This window comes from Tursiops truncatus, chromosome 9 (genome assembly GCF_011762595.2).
Source record: "Tursiops truncatus isolate mTurTru1 chromosome 9, mTurTru1.mat.Y, whole genome shotgun sequence".
Lineage (NCBI taxonomy): Eukaryota > Metazoa > Chordata > Mammalia > Artiodactyla > Delphinidae > Tursiops > Tursiops truncatus.
This window is the reverse complement of record NC_047042.1, coordinates 54,760,796-54,779,727: the sequence shown is the minus strand read 5'-3', so window position 1 is coordinate 54,779,727 and position 18,932 is coordinate 54,760,796. Positions and strand designations below refer to the sequence as shown.

General features: G+C 42.6%; 1 protein-coding gene across 3 annotated transcripts in view; it reads left to right on the top strand.

Moving 5' to 3' along the window:
• GSDME (gasdermin E) overlaps window positions 1-18,932 on the top strand; it is a 144,756-nt gene that overhangs the window by 89,760 nt on the left and 36,064 nt on the right. For 2 of the 3 annotated variants that reach the window (XM_073809749.1, XM_033863089.2), the window contains exons 6-10: window positions 44-208; window positions 2,171-2,298; window positions 3,011-3,206; window positions 13,730-13,803; window positions 17,066-17,318. In XM_073809749.1, the coding sequence (XP_073665850.1) occupies window positions 44-208; window positions 2,171-2,298; window positions 3,011-3,206; window positions 13,730-13,803; window positions 17,066-17,296 (794 nt within the window). In that variant the 3' untranslated portion in view covers window positions 17,297-17,318. Of the gene's footprint in view, window positions 1-43; window positions 209-2,170; window positions 2,299-3,010; window positions 3,207-13,729; window positions 13,804-17,065; window positions 17,614-18,932 lie in introns of those variants that run through there. The other variant, XM_073809750.1, reaches the window with a different exon arrangement.

The window sequence follows — 18,932 nt, the reverse complement described above, 5'->3', positions numbered from 1 at the left end:
GCTGACCCTAATGCCTAGCTTGTCCTTTTCCCCCACATTACAGAATTCTGCCTCCTGCAAGGGAAGCACGGGGGCTTCGAGCACGAGAGGAGAAGTGACTCTGCCTTCCTGGACCTCCTGCCCTTACGAGAGTTTGCGTTCTGGGACACGCCAGATGCTGGGCAAGGGCTGCCTGCCTCGGATGGGCCACTGAGTGTTTTAAAACAAGGTATTGCCAGCAGGCTGGGGCATGGTGAGCTGCTGGGTAATTGAGTGCCATACCCCAGGAGGGGATGCGCCCTTCAGAAGCGGTGACTCCTTAGTGACTTCATGGAAAACATTTGAGGACAGACAGGACGGTGCCTGAATCAGTTCTAGTTCACTCATCAGGACTCACCCTGGTCAGATCTTAGGGAACCTCAGGTCTTGGATGGCCTGTTTTAAGGAAGGGGTAGGAGGCTGAGGAGGGGAAGAGTTAGGGGCCTAACATTTTCTTTCATCTGAACCACAGGAGTCTTGCTGACTACCAGGAAGAGCTAGTCAGCAGCAAGGAGAGAGAACCCAAGTTTTGCATTTGTTTCATTTATTCCAGGCTTCATTGCCAAGACAGGCAGTGCTTCGTTAGCTTCGCAAAATGCTCTCTTGGAGGCCCTTATCCACGTGGCATGAAGCCGTGAGATGCCAAGGCATCCAGCGAGGAGGAGGGCAGTACCTGTGACTTGCCTGCAGCAATTCCTTTCGCTCCCCACAGCATGTTGTGTTTTTTAAAAAAGTTTCTTGTAGGGAGTAGGGCAGGAATTAGTAGGAGTGCAGTATATAGTGGAAGAGGAGATGGGCAAGGAAAAAGAGAAAGCGAATAATTAAGAGCTTAGGGAAAAAGAGCTAGAACCAGCTCAGAATATCTCTGGCTTGGAGGGTTAGAGGAGAGACTCATCAGTGGGGCTTCAACGAGTCCCAAACCAGAATATAGATGCTTTTGTTTCTGTAGCAGAAATATCAATTTTGACAGAATTGGCAGTGAAGGTCCAATCTTAAGGCTTTCCCATCTAATGCAGGGCTGCGGGCCCCCTCACGATAATTGGGTGTGATTTTCAGCTGCCACTTAAGCGATGTCAATGTCACGGGTTAGAATCACATCAGCAGTGGTGCTACAGCCTTGAACTGCACTACAGGAAGTGACACGACAGGCTGAGCTTTCTTACAATTTCCTTACCCACCAGTCCACCCTGTCAGTTGGTCATTCCAGTCAGCCTGGCATGGAGAGGGGAAGCTGGGTAGTTTAGGCAGGAGTAGGGTGGGCACCCGCCTCTGTGCACTTGGACCCTAGACCAGCCAGGACGGCCCTTCTCTCCAGGCTGGGGCTGGCGAGGAACTAATTGTGTTTACAGAGCAGTTTTTGAGTATAACTGTTGTCTGGAATTTGACATCAGCGGAGGGTGCATTTGTGTATTGGTCTGCATCCCTGTATAGGAAAGCTTTGGTTTATCAAATCTCGTTTTTAAATTCCCACTGGGCTTAAGTCACTAGAAACTTTTGACTGTCTTAAAATGAAAACGGAAGATTTTAAGGGGAGCGGCTCAAGCATCCTGAAGAGGACGTTAGTAATCCAGCTGGGATTCTAACCCATTCTCCAGGACGGGTGAAGAAGAATGGAGAAAGTGGAATATCTGTGTTTGCCCAGTGAAAACTGTGCCAGCCCCTTGAAAAGCATGCATTTAATATTAAAGGATACAAAATCTGTAGTGTATTAGAAAGATATGAAAAAGAATGTATTTTGGAATTTGCACGATGACTCTGAAGGTTTGTAAAAGTCCTGATGTTCAGTAATTCAGCCTCGATAATTTAATAATTTTAAATGACTTTTCCAGAAAATAACTGATCAGACTTAATGTTTAGTGAGTCAGCAGGAAACTAAAGTCTGAAACAAAACCCGGCTTCCCTCTTCTCTGTTTTTTTGTCTCTTTCTGTCTCCCCTCCCTCTCTTCCCTTCCCTCCTTCCTTCTTCCTTTAGTAGTTTGACTGGTTAGTAAAAAACATGCAGGGTGGTATTTAACGCGTCCTTTATTTCTGAGTTCCAAGACTGCAGCTGGAAGTGTTTATGAAAGAACAGAGGACAATTAGCTATAAAAAGCAAGTTACTGGTCCTCCTGAGATAAGTCACGAGACTGGGTATGTTCTGCTGCTTTCACAGCCCCTCTGTTCTTGGAGAGGAATTTCCATCCCTTTGTGGAGCTGCCAGAGCAGCAACAGAGAGCTCTGAATGACGTCCTCCAGGCGGTCCTGTTTGATGAAGAATTACTCTTGGTTCTGGAGCAAGTGGTAAGACCGGAGACATCTCAAGGTAGTGTCTTCACATGGTTTTCTGGAGATGTGGATGGGCTAGATCTCTTGGGATAAGGCCTTGAGCTGGGATAAAATGGTGTTTAAAATTTCCCCACCTCCTTTTAACCCTAAAGCTTCTTTTTTTTCTTATTCCCAGGTCCTTAGTTTTCTAACTGCAGAAAGGTAGTCGATGTGAATAGAAGGGTGTATTAGTTTCCTAGGGCTGCTGTAACAAATGACCACAAACTCCAATTTACTCTCTTACAATTCTGGAGGCCACAAGTCTAAAGTCAAGGTGTCATTAGGGCCATGCTTCCCCACAGGCTCTAGGAGAGAATCCTTTTTTGCCTCCTCCAGCTTCTGGTGGCTCCTGGCATTCCTTGGCTTGTGGCCACATTGCTCAAATCTCTACTCTGTCTTCACATGGCCATCTCCTTTCCTGTCTCTTAAAGGACACCCACCATTGGATTCAGGGCCCACCCCAATCCAGGATGATCTCGAGATCCCTACCTAAATTACATCTGCAAGGATGCCAGATAAGGTCTCATTCTGAAGCTCCAGGTGGACCTATATTTGGGGGACCACTCTCCGTCTCACTACAAGGGTTGTGTGTCATGGGGCAGAGGCCTGTGTTGTGCCCAGCTTGGCCTGTGGCTTTACTAGATCTGTCTCTCTTCTCTTCCCTGCCCCCCCCCATCTCTCCCCACAGTGTGAGGACATAGTCAGCAGCCTGTCACCCTCATTGGCGGTGCTGGGGAAGCTGAAGCCTTCACAGCAGCGGGACCTCGTGGCCTTCCTGCGGCTAGTGGGGTACAGTGTGCAGGGCGAGTGTCCAGGCCCGGAGGATGTGGTCCACAACCAGAAACTCCTTTCTACGGCCTACTTCTTGGTCAGTGCGCTAGCAGGTATGGAAAAAAAAAAGGGGGAAGAAATGCTGTTGCCTTGAAATTACTTTGCTTACTTTGTGGACGATTTGGTACATAAGGTTCCCTCCCTTTCAAGCAGTGCAGGGATGATAGGCAGTGGAAGACTGAGGAAGTTAACAGGATTGCCGTGAAGTCATGGACTTGAGTACGAAGGAGGCCTGTCTGCTGCCAGCCTCCTCCAGTGTCTTGGAGAGAGGGCTTCCCTTTCCTCCCCCAGCGAGGGCTGTCTGTGGGCACACGCCCCCACCAACACAGGAAATCAGTTTCCCCAGACACAGCCGGTGATGCACACTCGTTGCCTGGCAATGCTGAGTGGCAGTAGCTTGCATTTGGCACCTGCTCTCTCCCCCAGTGTCTCGTTCCTTCTGATCCTCTTGTTCCTCTTTGCAAACTTACGGCTCTACCCCAAGTGCAGCATTGTGGCCATTAGGGCAGGGAGGCTGCAGAGAGCATCCCAATGCACTAGGTTGCTGGGCCCAGCAGCTCCACAACTTCCACATGCATCCTGGCCATCCAATTATTATTGAGCAGTGGACGCCGCCCTGACACTTCTTTGCCAGCTCCCATCCGGAACGCACCTTGCCAGAGGGTCTGTGGTACCACAAGGTAGTCATCCTGTATGAGGAAGCTGGGCTTTCACTTCCTTCTCAGAAAGGCAAGACCTGGCAAGGCAGCCCAGTCTTAGTCCCCACAACTTCCCTTCAAGGTGACGCTAGTCAGGGCACTGAGCTCCTGATACATTCAGAGTTTCTCCCCAGCACCACAGGGGAACAAAGGCCCAGGAGTCTCCAGTTTTTAAACAATTAATCAGAGCAAATGCCTCTCCCAGCTCCATATGCCAATGAATGTACGCTCTATGCCTTATTCCAAGTCATGGGTAAACATTTTGACTGGGATAGGACATAAGACAGAGCCCTGTGGAACTCCACTGAAGACCTTTTCCCAGTGTTAATTGGTATATCAGAGAGTTTAATTACAGGCATTCTATCAGGAGCTAATCTACAGGCCAGAGTTCTCTAGCTTGCGAGAAGCCCTTTCTTCACATACCCTATTACTTACTGAAATTATTTTTTAACATCTTTATTGGAGTATAATTGCTTTACAATGGTGTGTTAGTTTCTGCTTTATAACAAAGTGAATCAGTTATACATATACATATGTTCCCATATCTCTTCCCTCTTGCCCTCTTGCGTCTCCCTCCCTCCCACCCTCCCTATCCCACCCCTCTAGGTGGTCACAAGGCACCGAGCTGATCTCCCTGTGCTATGCGGCTACTTCCCACTAGCTATCTATTTTAATCTCAATAGGCTGGACTATTGATGTCAAATATGTAACACATGGCCAACACTGTGAATGCACCACAGTCCCCTTTTTCCTGAGCCTGGACACAGCCTCAAATTCTCTGCAGCCTTGCACACAGGCAGCCACTTGGGGTTGGCACATAACGTGAGACTTAACCTGCTGTGTCTGAGCTGGAAGCTCAGGGATAGTGAGATGTTTAAGTGCAGCTGAAAATATCTGCAGCCTGTTTCTAAACGAACGGTGCTCTTCTGCATCTTTCTGAACTGAGATCTCATTTATGTGTTGGTCACTGTGGAGGTCGGATTGGTGTAAGCTCTTTCACTAATGCTCTTGTTTATTCTTGGCCCTTCTGAGTTGACCTTTTCCTCCTACAACAGTCTTCTCTTCTCAGAATCTGGGAAAGGTGCTACAACAGGAAATGGCCCCTTTTTGAGGCCTGTTTCCAGCTTTCTAAGTAATAACACTAGTTTTTTCTATAGCATTTACTTTTTTAAAAAATCAACTGAGATATAATTGACACGTATATACATTAATTTCAGGTGTACAACCAAATGGTTCGATATTTGTATATATGTCTCATTAACTATGTATGCATCACCATACATAGTTAAAAGTTTTCATCACAAGAAAAATAAACTTTATAAGATTTACTCTTAGCAACTCTCAAATATACAGTACAGTATTATTAACTCTAGTCACCATCCTGCACATCACACACCCGTGACTTATTTTATAGCTGGAAGTCTGTACTTTTTAACCATCTTCACCCATTTTACTCACCCATATACATTTTACCCACCCCCACACACACCCCTCCCAATCTGTTCTGAGCCCTTTTTTATTTTAAGACTCCATATATAAGTGAGATCATATGTTGTCTTTCTCTGTCTGACTTATCTCACTTAGCATAATGCCCTCAAGGTCCATCCATGGTGTCACAAATGGCAAGATTTCTTTTTTTTTTTTTTACTGATTAATAATATTCCTCTGTGTGTGTACCACATATTCTTTATCCATTCATCCATTGGTGGACACTTAGGTTGCTTCCCTATCTTAGCTTTTGTAAGTAATGCTGCAGTGAACATGGGGGTGCATCTTTTCAAGTCAGTGTTTTCGTTTTCTTTGGATAAATACCTAGGAGTGGAATTGCTGGACCCAATTATGGTAGTAAGACTTAATTTTTTGAGTAGCCTTAAAAAATTCTCACCAACAGTGCACAAGCGTTCCCTTTTTTCACATCCTTTCCAACACTTGTTATTTCCTGTCTTTTTGATAATAGCCATCCTAACAGATGTGAGGTCATACCTCAGTGTGGTTTTGATTTTAATTTCCCTGATGATGAGTGATGTTGAGTACCTTTTCATGTACCTATTAGCCATCTGTGTGTCTTCTTTGGAAAACTGTCTATTCAGATGTTCTGCCCTTTTTTTAAAAAATTTATTATTTATTCATTTATTTTTGGCTGCGTTGGGTCTTCATTGCTGCACGCAGGCTTTCTCTAGCTGTGGCGACTGGGCTTCTCATTGCAGTGGTTTCTCTTGTGGAACACGGGCTCTAGGGTGTGCAGACTTCAGTAGTTGTGGCACACGGGCTCAGTAGTTGTGGCTCGCGGGCTCTAGAGCGCAGGCTCTGTAGTTGTGGCGCATGGGCTTAGCTGCTCCGTGGCATGTGGGATCTTCCTGGACCAGGGCTCGAACCCGTGTCCCCTGCACTGGCAGGCAGATTCTACTGTGCTGCCAGGGAAGCCCCTTCTGCCCATTTTTAAATTGGATTTTTTTGCTATTGAGTTGTTGTATGAGTTTTTTATATGTTTTGGATATTAACCCCTTATCAGATATATGATTTGCAAATATTTCTTTCCCCATCAATAGGCTGCCTTTTCATTTTGTTGATGATTTCCTTTGCTGTGCAGAAGATCTTTAGTTTGATGTAGTTTCACTTGTTTATTTTTGCTTTTGTTGCCATTGCCTTTGGTATGAAATCCAAAAAAATCATTGCCAAGACTGATGTCAAGGAGCTTATTTACTGCCTATGTTTTCTTCTAATTTTATGGTTTCAGATCTTATGTTTAAATCTTTGATCCATTTTGAGTTAGTTTTTCTGTATGGTGTAAGATAGTGGTCCCGTTTTTCCAGCACCATTTATTGAAGACTGTTCTTTCTCCATTGTATATTCTTGGCTCCTTTGTTGTAAATTAATTGACAATATATGCATGGGATTATTTCTGGGCTCTCTATTTTGTTCCACTGATCGATGTGTCTGTTTCTATGCCAATACAATACTATTTTGATTAATGTAGCTTTATAATATAATTTGAAATCAGGGCGTGTGATATCTCCAGCTTTGTTCTTCTTTCTCAAGATTGCTTTGGCTCTTCAGAATCTTTTATAGTTTTAAACAAATTTTATAATTGTTTGTTCTATTTCTGTGAAAAATGCCATTGGAATTCTGACAGCAGTTGCACTGAATCTGTAGCTTGGGTAGTATGAACATTGTAGCAGTATTCTCCCAATTCATGAACATGAAATTTCTTTCCAGTTATTTGTGTCTTCTTCAACTTCTTTCATCAGTGTCCTATAGTTTTCAGTGTACAGGTCTTTTACCTCCACGGTTAAATTGATTCCAAGGTATTTTATTCTTTTTGATGCAGTTGTAAATCGGATTGTTTTCTTAATTTCCTTTTCTGATAGTTTGTTATTAGTGTATAGAAATGCAACAGATTTTTGTATTTTGATTTTGATACTGCAACTTTACTGACTTTATTTGTGCTAACAGTTTTTTGTTATTTAGGGTTTTTTCTATATATAATATCATGTCATGTGCAAATAGGGATAGCTTTACTTCTTCCTTTCCGATTTGGATGCCTTTTGTTTCCTCTTCTTGCTTAACTGTTCTGGCCAGGACTTCCAATACTATGTTGAATAAAAGTGGTGAGTGGGCTTCCTTGTCTTCTTTCTGACCTTAGAGGAAAAGCTTTCAGTTTTTTACCACTGAGTATGATGTTAGCTGTGGACTTGTCATATCTGACCTTTATTATGTTGAGATATGTTCCCTCTTTAGCCACTTTGTTGAGAGTTTTTATCATAAATGGATGATGAGTTTTGGCAAGTGTTTTTTCTGTGTCTATTGAGATGATCATATGATTTTTATCCTTCCTTTTGTTAATATGGTGTATCACATTGATTTGCAGATGTTGAACTGTCCTTGCATCTCTGGACTAAAATCCCATTTGATCATGATGTATGATCCTTTTAATGTATTGTTGAATTTGGTTTGCTAATATTTTGTTGAGGATTTTTGCATCCACATTCATCAGGGATGTTGGTCTGTAATTTTCTTGTGGTGTCCTTGGCTGATTTTGGTATCAGGGTAATGCTGGCCTCATTATAAAATAAGTTTGGAAGTGTTCCTTCCTCTTATTTTTTGGAAGAATTTGAGAAGGATTGGTTTCAATTCTTTAAATGTATGCAGAATTCACCAGTGAAGCCATCCTGGTCCTTGACTTTCGTTTGTTGGGAGATTTTTGATTACTGATTCAGTCTACTTAGAAAATCCGAAAAGACTGATTACTACTATTTCTTCCTGATTCAGTCCTGGCGGATTGTATGCTTCTAGGAATTTATTAATTTCTTCTAGGTTGTCCAATGTTTTGGTATATAATTATTCATAGTACCCTCTTATGATCTCTGGTATTTCTGGGATATCAGTTGTAACATCTCCACTTTCATTTCTGATTTTTTAAACATATTTATTGGAGTATAATTGCTTTACAATGTTGTGTTAGTTTCTGCTCTATAACAAAGTGAATCAGCTATACGTACACATATATCCCCATATCCCCTCCCTTTTGCATCTCCCTCCCACCCTCCCTATCCCACACCTCTAGGTGGTCACAAAGCACCGAGCTGATCTCCCTGTGCTATGCGGCTGCTTCCCACTAGCTATCTATTTTACATTCTTTTTTTTCTTGGCAAGTCTAGCTAAAGGTTTTAGTTTTCTTTATCTTTTCAAATAACCAGCTATTAGTTTCATTGATTTTTTTTCTCTTATCAGTCTGTATTTCATTTAATTTCCACTCTGATCTTTATTATTTCCTTCCTTCTACTAACTCTGGGTTTCATTTGAACTTCTGTTTTTTTTGAGGTATAAAGTTAGGTTGTTTGAGATTTTTCTTATTTCCTAAGGTAGCCATTTATTGCTGTGAGCTTTCCTCTTAGAACTGGCTTTGCTACATTCCATACATTTTGATATGTTGTATTTCCATTTTCATTTGTCTAAAGGTATTTTTGATTTTTCTATTGATTTCTTCTTTGACATATTGTTCAGTAGCACATTGTTTAATCTTCACATATTTTGACTTTTCCAGTTTTCTTGTAATTGATTTCTACTTTTATACCATTGTGGTTGGGAAAAATGCTTGATATGATTTCAGTCTTCTTAAATTTATTAAGACTTGTTTTGTGGCCTGTAAAATATGACCTATCCTGGAGAATGTTCCATGTGTGCTTGAGAAGAATGTATGCTCTTTTCCTTTTGTATGGAATGTGCTCCATATATCTGTTAAATCCATCTGATCTAATGTGTCATTTAAGGCCACTATTTCTTAATGGTTTTCTCTCTGGATGATCTATCCATTGATCAAAGTGGAGTATTAAAGTCCCCTACTCTTATTGTATTGCTATTTCTCTTTTTAGGTCTGTTATATTTTCTTTATATATTTAGGTGCTCTTATGTTGGGTGCATAAATATTTAAAAGTGTTATATCCTCTTGTTGGATTGACCCCTTTATCATTATGTAATGCCCTTCTTTGTCTATTACAGTCTTAATTTTAAGTCTATTTACTGCAGATATAAAGAAAGCCTATATAACCCTAGCTTTCTTTTGGTTTCTGTTTGCATGGAATATGTTTCCATCCCTTCATTTTCAGTCTGTGTATGTCCTTGCATCTGAAATGAGTCTCCTATAGGCAACATAATGGTCTTTTTAAAAAAAAAAATTTATCCATTCAGCTACTCCATCTTTTGACTGGAGAACTTAGTCCAATTACATTTAAAGTTATTACTGATAGATATGTACTTATTGCCATTTTATTAATTACTCTGTGGCTCTTTGTTCCTTTCTTCTCTTGCTCTCCTCCTTTGTGATTTGATGATTTTCTCTAGTGGTATGCTTAGATTGCTTTCTCTTTACTCTTTTGTGTATCTGCTATAGGTTTTTAATTTGTGGTTACCATGAGGACTACATACCAACTTAAAATAGACGGTTATAAATACCTGTTGGTAACAACTTAAGTTTGAACGCGTTCTAAGGCTCTACTTTTTTACTTTCCCCCTCCTGCCATTTTATGGTTTTGATGTCACAAATTATATCTTTTTATCTTGCATATCCCTTAACAAATTATTGTAGTTATAGTTATTTTTTTACTAATTTTGTCTTTTAATCTCGTACTAGTTTTGTGATTAATCTACCCTTACAACATTATTCTGAAGTTTACTATATATTTATCTTTACCAGTGAGATTTATATTTTCATATGTTTTCCTATTACTACTCTTTCATTTCAGCTTAAACAAGTTCCTTTTACATTTCTTGTAAGGCTCGTCTAGTGGTGATGAATTCCTTCAGCTTTTGCTTGTCTGGAAAATTCTCTCCCCTACAATTCTGAATGACAACTTTGTCAGGTAGTCTTGGTTGCAAGTTTTTTTCGTTCGGTAATTTCACTATATCATACCACTCCCTTCTCGGCTGCAAAGTTTCTGCTGAGAAATCTAATCTGCTGATAGCCATGTAGGTGGGGTTCCCTTGTGTGTAACAAGTTGTTTTTCTCTTGCTGCTTTTAAGATTCTCTCCTTGTCTTTAACTTTTGACATTTTAATGTGTTGTGGTGTGGGTCTCTTTGGGTTCCTCTTACTTGGAACCTCCAGTCTGGGTTTCCTGGGTCTGAGTGTCTGTTTCCTTCCCCAGGTTAGGGACGTTTTCAGCCCCTTTCTCTCTTCTTCTGGGATCCCTATAGTGCAAATGTTGGTCTGCTTGATGTTGTAGCATAGTTTCTTAAGCTGTGTTCACTTTTTTTCACTTTTTTCTTTTTGCTGCTCTGATTGGGTGAGTTTCATTGCCTTGTCTTTGAATTCAATGATCATCTGCTTCATCTAGTCTGTGGTTGAACCCCTCTAGTGTCTGTTTTGGTTCATTTATTGTATTCTTCATCTCTGTGACTTCTATTTGGTCCTTTCCTATATTTTCTCTTTCTTTGTTGAAGTTCTCACTGTGTTCATCCATTCTTCCCCCAAGCTTATTAAGCATTTTTAACTCTTTAGCAGGCAAATAAATCACTTATATGCTTTTCATTCAGGACCTTTTCTGAGCTTTTATCTTGTTCCTCTGTTTGGAACATATTTCTCTGTTTCTTCATTTTCCTTGACACTCTGTGTTTGTTTCCATGCAGAAGGTAAAGTAGTCTCCTCGCACGTGAGGGAGTGGTCTCATGTAAGAGAGGACTTTATTCAACCTCACCCTAGCTCTTTGTTGTCTCTCAAACCTTTGTGATTGTCCAAGCAGCCTGTTTTTAGTGGCTCCCAATAGTTGAGGGTTGGTCAACACCTGTCAGTGCCCCAAAGAGGATCTCAGTCAGCACCTAGATTTAGGCTGATTACAAGCCAGACCTTCAGGCAGCAGCTTTTAAAGTATACAAGTATATACAGACCACAGTGTAAATCCTGCTAGCCAGTAGAGCCAGGTGACCTAGAAGTGTCACTGGGTGGCAGTCACAGAAATCACAAGCCAGACGATTGTATAAGCTCCTTTCCAGGAGATACCAGCAACCTGGAATGAGGCAGATGGAGAGCACAAAGGTAGCATCCATTGGCCTCTGTTCCGAGAGCAGACCCCTAGATGTATGTCAAACCAGAAGCTTACCCCTCAGGCCGAGCAACTGGGCCTCTTTCACAGAAAGACTAGGGGTGTGTTTCAGTTTGCTGTCTGACAGTGCTTTGAGGGTGGTAGCTGGCCAAGAACAGTCTGATTGTTACAGTCCCGAGGGACCCAGGAATGCAAGCCCTGCTGGCCATGAGAGCCAGACGATCAAGGGGCGTTTCCTAGGTGGCAGCCACAAAAACAAGGGCACCAGAGATGTGTCATAGCCCTTCTCTGGGAAATATTGGTGCTTTGAAGTGTGGCAGAGGGAGGGTGCAAAGATGGTGTCTGATGGCCTCGGTCCCCAGAGAGTACACCAGCAGGTCCCTAGGTGCGTGTTAAATTACATGCCTACCCCCAGGCCGATGCTTTATGATAACAAATAAGCCTCTTTCATAGAGAGTGTGGGGGTTTTTCAAACAGCTGCTTCTGTGCTGGGTCCTAGGGGTGGGTAAGTCCTGTGCAAGCCCTTTAAGAATGATTTCTCAGTTCACTATAGGCATATGGGTTTGTTTTCCTTGTTCACCTGATGTATGGGAGTTGCTCAGGTAGTTTGGGGTTTCTTCAGAGGAAACTGTCCCATATGTTGCTGTAGATTCAGTTTGTCTGTGGAGGGAGGTGAGTTCCGGATCTTCTTATGGTGCCATCTTGAACTGCCCTCCCCGTTTGTTTAAAGCACTTCAGTCTCAGCATCTAGCCCATCTCCTGGAACACTTCCCCTACTATTTCGTGACCTTAAGCATGAACTTCCCAGGTTTCATTTGTAAAATAGTTAGAATATGAAAGATCAAAAGAAATCATTTCAATTCCAGAAACAATGAAGAAGCCTCTACTGTGTTTTAGGCACTGCTAGATGCTGAGGTAGGAGGAAATCATCATTCCCACCCTCAAGGGAACTACAGTCAAGCAGTGAAATTAGGTGGTAAGCGCTGTAAAGCAGAGCTGTGTCCCTAGCACCATGCTCAAGGTCGTGAGTGACCACTGAGTAACACGGAAGTAAAGCATTTCTAAGAATAAGGGATGATGATGATTACATGGGACTTGGGAGTCACCTGAGCAGTGAGGAATGGACACATGAACGGGTGAGATGACTTGTGATGGTAGCTCAGCCAGGACATCCTGTCCCAGGGGGCTTTGTCCCGGCCCTTCACAGCCCTGTGGATCTTTCCACAAGGCCCCATACCTTTACCATCTTCATCTTCCTGATTTGGGAGCCGGGCCTCCTTGAGGATCTGTTGAAAACGGTGGGGACTCTCTGGAGACAAAAGCACATTTAAACGCCATTTAGGGAGTTCTCTGGCAGGCTCGGACCTCGGGGCTGCCCCATGCCCCTAGCAGCCTTCTGCTCTTGGGAGAAGGCCGTGTTTCGTTGTGCTCTGTTGGGCCACAGCCTCAGCGACACACTGCCATTTATATAAATAAGGCTTCTAATTAGTGCAGGAGATGGGGGTGTTCATGAGTGTTCCCTGCGCCAGATGATGGAGCAGACGATTCTTTTCTCTTTTGCCTTTTCAGTGCAAAGGTTGTATCCCAAGGGATTGGGTCCTTTTAGCAACTGCATCTGTTCTACCTTGGGAGGTATTTAAAACTGGTTTTGACTAACACTGATCTGGATTTCCTTTTCCTGGGGCTTGGCAGGACCCTTCTGCGGCAGCCCCCAGCCTTATATAGCTCTGTGCCAATGCTCTCTGCCACTGGTACCCTTGTGTTGAGCTAGCTGTGGGCCAGGGGGCCCTGCACAGTCCTGGGCTCAAGAGGTCTGCTGTGCCACCCCTTGACTAGACCACATTGTATCTTTCTCCCCCAAATGATTAGTGACCTAGGTATAACCCTTTATAGTTTACATAGTTCTCTGACATAGGCAGAAAAAAAGAAAATCTATAGTATGCAAATGAGGAACCTTGCTGAGAGAGGTATACCCAAGGTCGCTCCCAAATATTTAGTGGCGCTCAAACATAGCTCTTCTGTCACCAAACCCCAGGTTCTTTCTACTTTTCTATGCTGATTCACTTTTCCCTGAGTCTGTACCGTTCTTTCTGATTGGCAAATTGCATGTAAGAAATATCCTCTGGTGAACACAGAGCTAGTTACCTGGTCCCTACATCTATTTTCTAAAAGGCCTTTGCTGCCAGTTTAGCCCCATTCATTCATTTATTCTACAATTACTGAGCATATCCTCTGCCTGACTGGTAGAGGATATATAAATTAGGTACAGCTCGGGGGCTGGCTCTGTTTCCATGGGTGCTTTTTGATGGTGACTGATTTTTTTTTTTTTCTTTCTCCTGCAGAAATGCCAGATAATGCAGCAGGTCTGCTGGGCACTTGTTGTAAGCTCCAGATTATTCCTACACTGTGCCATCTGGTAAGAACCTCCCAGAGAGGACCTGGGGATGGGCAGGAACAGGGAAGTGATGAGGAGATGGACACCTAACAGCTGATAAAACTCGCTAGGCTTTCTCATCCACAACAGCCCTTCAAAATAGGTTAAAACAGGTATTATTAATCTCTCTCTTTTTTACACCCTGCCCACGTCACACACCCCATAGGAAGGCTAAGGCTCAGAGGGAAAAGAGTTATTTGAAGAACTTGCTAGCAGGGCTAGGACTCAAACCTTATATTTATACTCCAAATCTCATGATTTTTGCATTTTTTGGAGAGAATTTTGGCCAAGGCTTGGTGCAGTGTTGCAGGGAAGGGGCCTGACACCACAGTGTTTGCAATGGCAGTTCTGTGGCTGGACCAGTTTGATTCAGCTCTGCATCAAATTCAACAGGGGAGGTATTCAAGAGGACTGCTTTGTCTCAGGGAGACATTTCATTTTCTCCTAGGAATATCATTAGCTTCATGCCCTCAGGAAATGCCATGGCAAGAGCAAGAGCTAGGTAATGATGAGCTTAGCCCTGAAAGTCAAGGTTAAGCTTTTCCTTTTTAAATTACAAACTGGGTCATGGGTCATCAATAGAAGGGACCATCAGTAGGCTGGGGCAGCTCCTCTGTTGCAGCTTCTGCAGGTGTTGCTCAGCCTAGGGCAGAGAAGCAGAGGATACCCGGCTATGTTATTTTGAGGCCTGCTTACTAAGGGCTGAGGCCAGCATGCTATGTAGACCCAAAGGACCAAAGCTCAGAGCTCTGCTCCCAGATCTGGGAAGCAGGTATTGGGGTAGACTGCCTAGATAGGACTACTCTGGGAACTTTGAGCACTGTGGTTATGCCTTTGGTACTTCTTGGCGTAGCAAAGACATCCAGAGACTGCAGCAAGGCTTCATTCCAAGGAGCAGTTTAGATGTCATTCACAACCGAAAGCAGATTCTACCTGTGCAGAGGAATGCTGTGTTCTTGTACTTTGACCACAAAAACTGAACTACTTGAAAATGAGCCAGCATGCCACCGTGGTGCGGCCAGCTGAGGGTAAAGGCTGATGGCGCAGTTTGGTTATGGAAACAATATGTATCATTATCTAATTGTCTGCAATGACAGTAACTCTGCTTTCTAGCTTAGCTCCCTTTTGCAGCAACTAAGTATTTAGCATTTCCCAAGTCAGCCCTCACCATGTATTTACAAAGTCATTAACTGCATTCAGGAAGTATATAAAAAAGAAAATACTGCCGAGACTGCATTAGCTAACTCCCTCCCTCTCCCAACCAGCTCACAGTTAGTTGTCATCTTCCCTGCAGGTCTGCTCTAGGATTTGATCTTTGGGTTGCTTCCAAGTTCTGCTCTGTTGGTGTTCTGGGAGTAGCCATTAGGACGCACTTGGAGTCCCAGCACAGCTGGTATTCTACCTTGGTGCAAAACTACCCACCCACAGAGTCATCTCTTTGCCTTTGTGGGCTGCTCAACATAAAGAAGTAATTTTTCTTTATGCGAAGACACTCAGGAAGGTCTTTAATCTCCCCTAGAGCTCATAACAACGTTTGTTAGGACCGCAAGGCTCCTTGCCTCCTGAAGGAATCTGGGTATCTTATGTTTCCTATAGGTATTTACTTACAGCAGGGTACAGAAATCTCCTTGCATGCCTGTCTTGTCTTGTCTGGTGGCCAGAGTAACTTTGAGAGGCTTGCTGAAGGGCTTTTGAAAGAACAGCGTCAGATACACTAACAAACACATTTGCGAACTGGTGAAAGAGCTGGTGAGAAAGTGAGAATCATCTGGAGGGAATGTTAATTTCACACATTTCCCCGCCCCCCCCCCCCTTTGGGTGACTGTAATCTCTCTTATACTGAGAAGTGCCTCTGGGCACTTGGGGTTGGCAGATGTTCAGAGAAGAAGGCAGGATGTTGCTGGGTGCTTCTCCACCAGACCCAGGACACAGCCCACTGTGCTGCATCAGTGGAGCTCACTCTTAAATCACCGGATGTGGTGCTCATGCTTAAAGAAGCAGGCCAGATCCACTCCCTAAAGCATCAGCTACAATTTACAGTCTAGGCCACGTGGTAACGGGAAACCTGTGGTTACACTGTGTGAGTTGCATTGGGGGAATCTACAAGGTGTAGATTTGTAAGGCTGATTTTGATAACAGACACACAAGTTCCTTTATATGCAAATGAGTGCTGCCCTTCAGCCCCTGGGGCAAGTTGCTTATTACTTTTAGTAAGAAAGATGATTATCAGTGCTCAGAACATGTCTGGAATTCTTTTGGATTCCCTTCAGATTCAGTTAAAATTCATGCATACCTTTATAAGGCTTCATTTTTTATTTTAAATTTTACTTTCTACATTATTAATCTGATCTGGTTCTGAGTGCCTGTTTAAAATTCAAATCTACTGGCAAATTTGTAATTACTAAAGATTAAAAACAACTGTGCAGAGGCACCGCTCAAGACCCTAAAAGCAAAGTTTCACAGGTTCTGAGCAGTTGCAACTAGAGCAGTGTTTGATGTGACCTCTCTGAAGAACTAACGTTCAACTGAGGGTCGATGTTCTAGGCAGGGTATGAGGTAAGCACAATGGACCAGGTCCCTGCTCTCCTGGGCAGCTTAGGTTTTAATAAACAGAGTAAACAGGGAATGTCAGGAAGATAATTTCAGATACAGCAAGCATATGAAGACAATAAAATAATGTAATAGTGGCTGGGATATGGGGGTAGCGAGTGGCTCAATGGAGAGAGGATTAGGAAAGGCCCTTCTGATGTGGCATTTCAACCAACAGCTCAGAGATGAGAAGGAAAGTTCTGTGGGGAACTCTGGAGGAAGGATGTCGCAGGTGGAAGGAAGAGCTTAAGGCAAGAAGCATCACTAAATAAACCATGGTACCTGCCTTTGAGGAGTTCATGCAAACATGTAAGACATTCTAATAGGTGAATTAAAATTAAAAAAAACAAACCGTACATACTGTGTGTATAAGAAAGTTATATGCTGACCTTTCTCATCTACTGGAGTTGTTGGATCCAGTAGAAGATAGAGTTCAGAGAGTAGGGATTGGGTCAGAGGACTCCAGGCGAAGTGGAGGTCCTGGCCTGGGCCAAATATATCCTGTTACAGCCTAAGGGTTTTCCCTGCTCTATTTGGGGAATGTAAACAACTTAATTTTTCCCCCATAATTAGTTAAAAGTGCTAACATTATTAGCCAATGATGTGGATTTTCTATAACCTTTTTTGATGGATTTGTTTACATGTGTCATTTCAGCTCTGTGCTCTGTCTGATGATGGTGTGTCTGATCTTGAAGACCCAGTCTTGGCTCCACTGAAAGATACAGAAAGGTTTGGGATCGTGCAGCGTCTGTTTGCCTCAGCTGACATTAACCTGGAGAGACTGCAACCTTCTGTGAAAGTTACCACCCGGAAGGACCCTAACGTTTTCCCACTGATTCTTTATATAAGCCTGAATGGACTGTGTGCTTTGGGCAGAGCACAGTAACCGTGTCATATGTGGATTACAGGTACACCTTATTTTATTGCACTTTGCAGATAATGCATTTTTTTTTTTTTTTTTTTACAAATTGAAGGTCTGTGACAACCCTGAGTCGAGCAAGTCTGTCGGTGCCATTTTTCCAACAGCATTTGCTCACTGTTGTCCCTGTGTCACATTTTGGTAATTCTCCCAGTATTTCAGACTTTTTCATTATTATTATATTTGTCATGGTGATCTTTGATGATACTACTGCAAAAAGATTACAACTCGGCTCAGATGATGGTTAGCATTTTTTAGCAATAAAGTATTTTAAAATTAAGATATATATATTGTTTAGACATAATGCTATTGTACACATAATAGACTATAAGATAGTATAAACATAAGTTTTATAGGCACTGGAAAACCAACAAATTTGTGTGACTCGCTTTACTGCAGTGGTCTGCAGCCAAGTCCACAGGATCTCTGAGGTCTGCCTCTATGTGTTATCAGCCAAGCCTGGCTATTTCTCAGCATCATTAAGATACTGCCTTTGGGGCTTAGATCACCACGTTAAAGGTTGATCGAAAGGCTGATCTAGGAGATGAACTTACGGAACAGTTTAATAAGTGGTGACTTTTTGCATATGAATCGCCTCAAATTTAGCCACCAGGTACTCTGTGTACAGTGTCTTTTTCACAGGAGATCCTCTTGTGCTGGTAACCCAGTGTCCGAGTTAGACCCCAGCACATAAAGAGCTGGAGGAGAGTTGAGAATTGTAAGCCAGAGTACATTCAGATCTTTTCTCTGCAGAAAAATGGGTCCATCTAGTTCCCACTTCCTGTTAAAAACAGATGAGGCTGATGCTTTGATCCAAAAATTTGTGAATGCTGTGGGGAGGAATTTTTCTTCATAGAAGGCTCCATTTTGAATGTGCTGTATGCTATGCAGTGACTGATTAATTGAAAAACGAACTGTAAATGCCACTAGAGTACAGAGGTTATTGTTTAGCAGAAGGCTCTAACAGCAGGACACTGTTCCTTAGGGTCAAGCTCTATCCCTTTTGACTTTGCCATGCTTTGATGAATGTACCAGTCCTATGTCTAGAGCAATGTGTGGATTTCCCATGCGTTCTGGATGTTGAATTTGTAAAATACTACATTTTGTATCAAAGGAAACTTTGAATTGTATATATTTCTCTTCTTCATTCTGCTTTCATATCCTTCTCCTATTAATAGCCTGAACTGTCTCTTGAGTGCTCCTGATGCCACTGGGGCTCTGAAGCCACTTCTGCTTTCCCTTAGCAAGAAGCTGCTGAGACCTACTGCTAGAATTTCTTACTTTAAGAGCAGGAGGGCAAGCAGTTGTTAGAAACATTCTGTGTTACTCAGTACCTGTTTTTCACCTCAGCATCACTTACTTATTCCCTTTCTGCACTTGAGATTTTAATGAATGTTTAATAAGGAAGAAATGAAAATAACCCTTTCATGACCTCTATTAAAATAAGACAAAATTATGCAAATACTTATGATATGTAAGAAAAGAAGGACACAGAGTGGTGGCAACAACGTAGAAAATAAGCACCTTATTCACAAATTGGAAAGAACATTCAAAAGTCAAGATAGTTGTGTTAAGATGGTGGTACTATACATGCCTCTTGTCT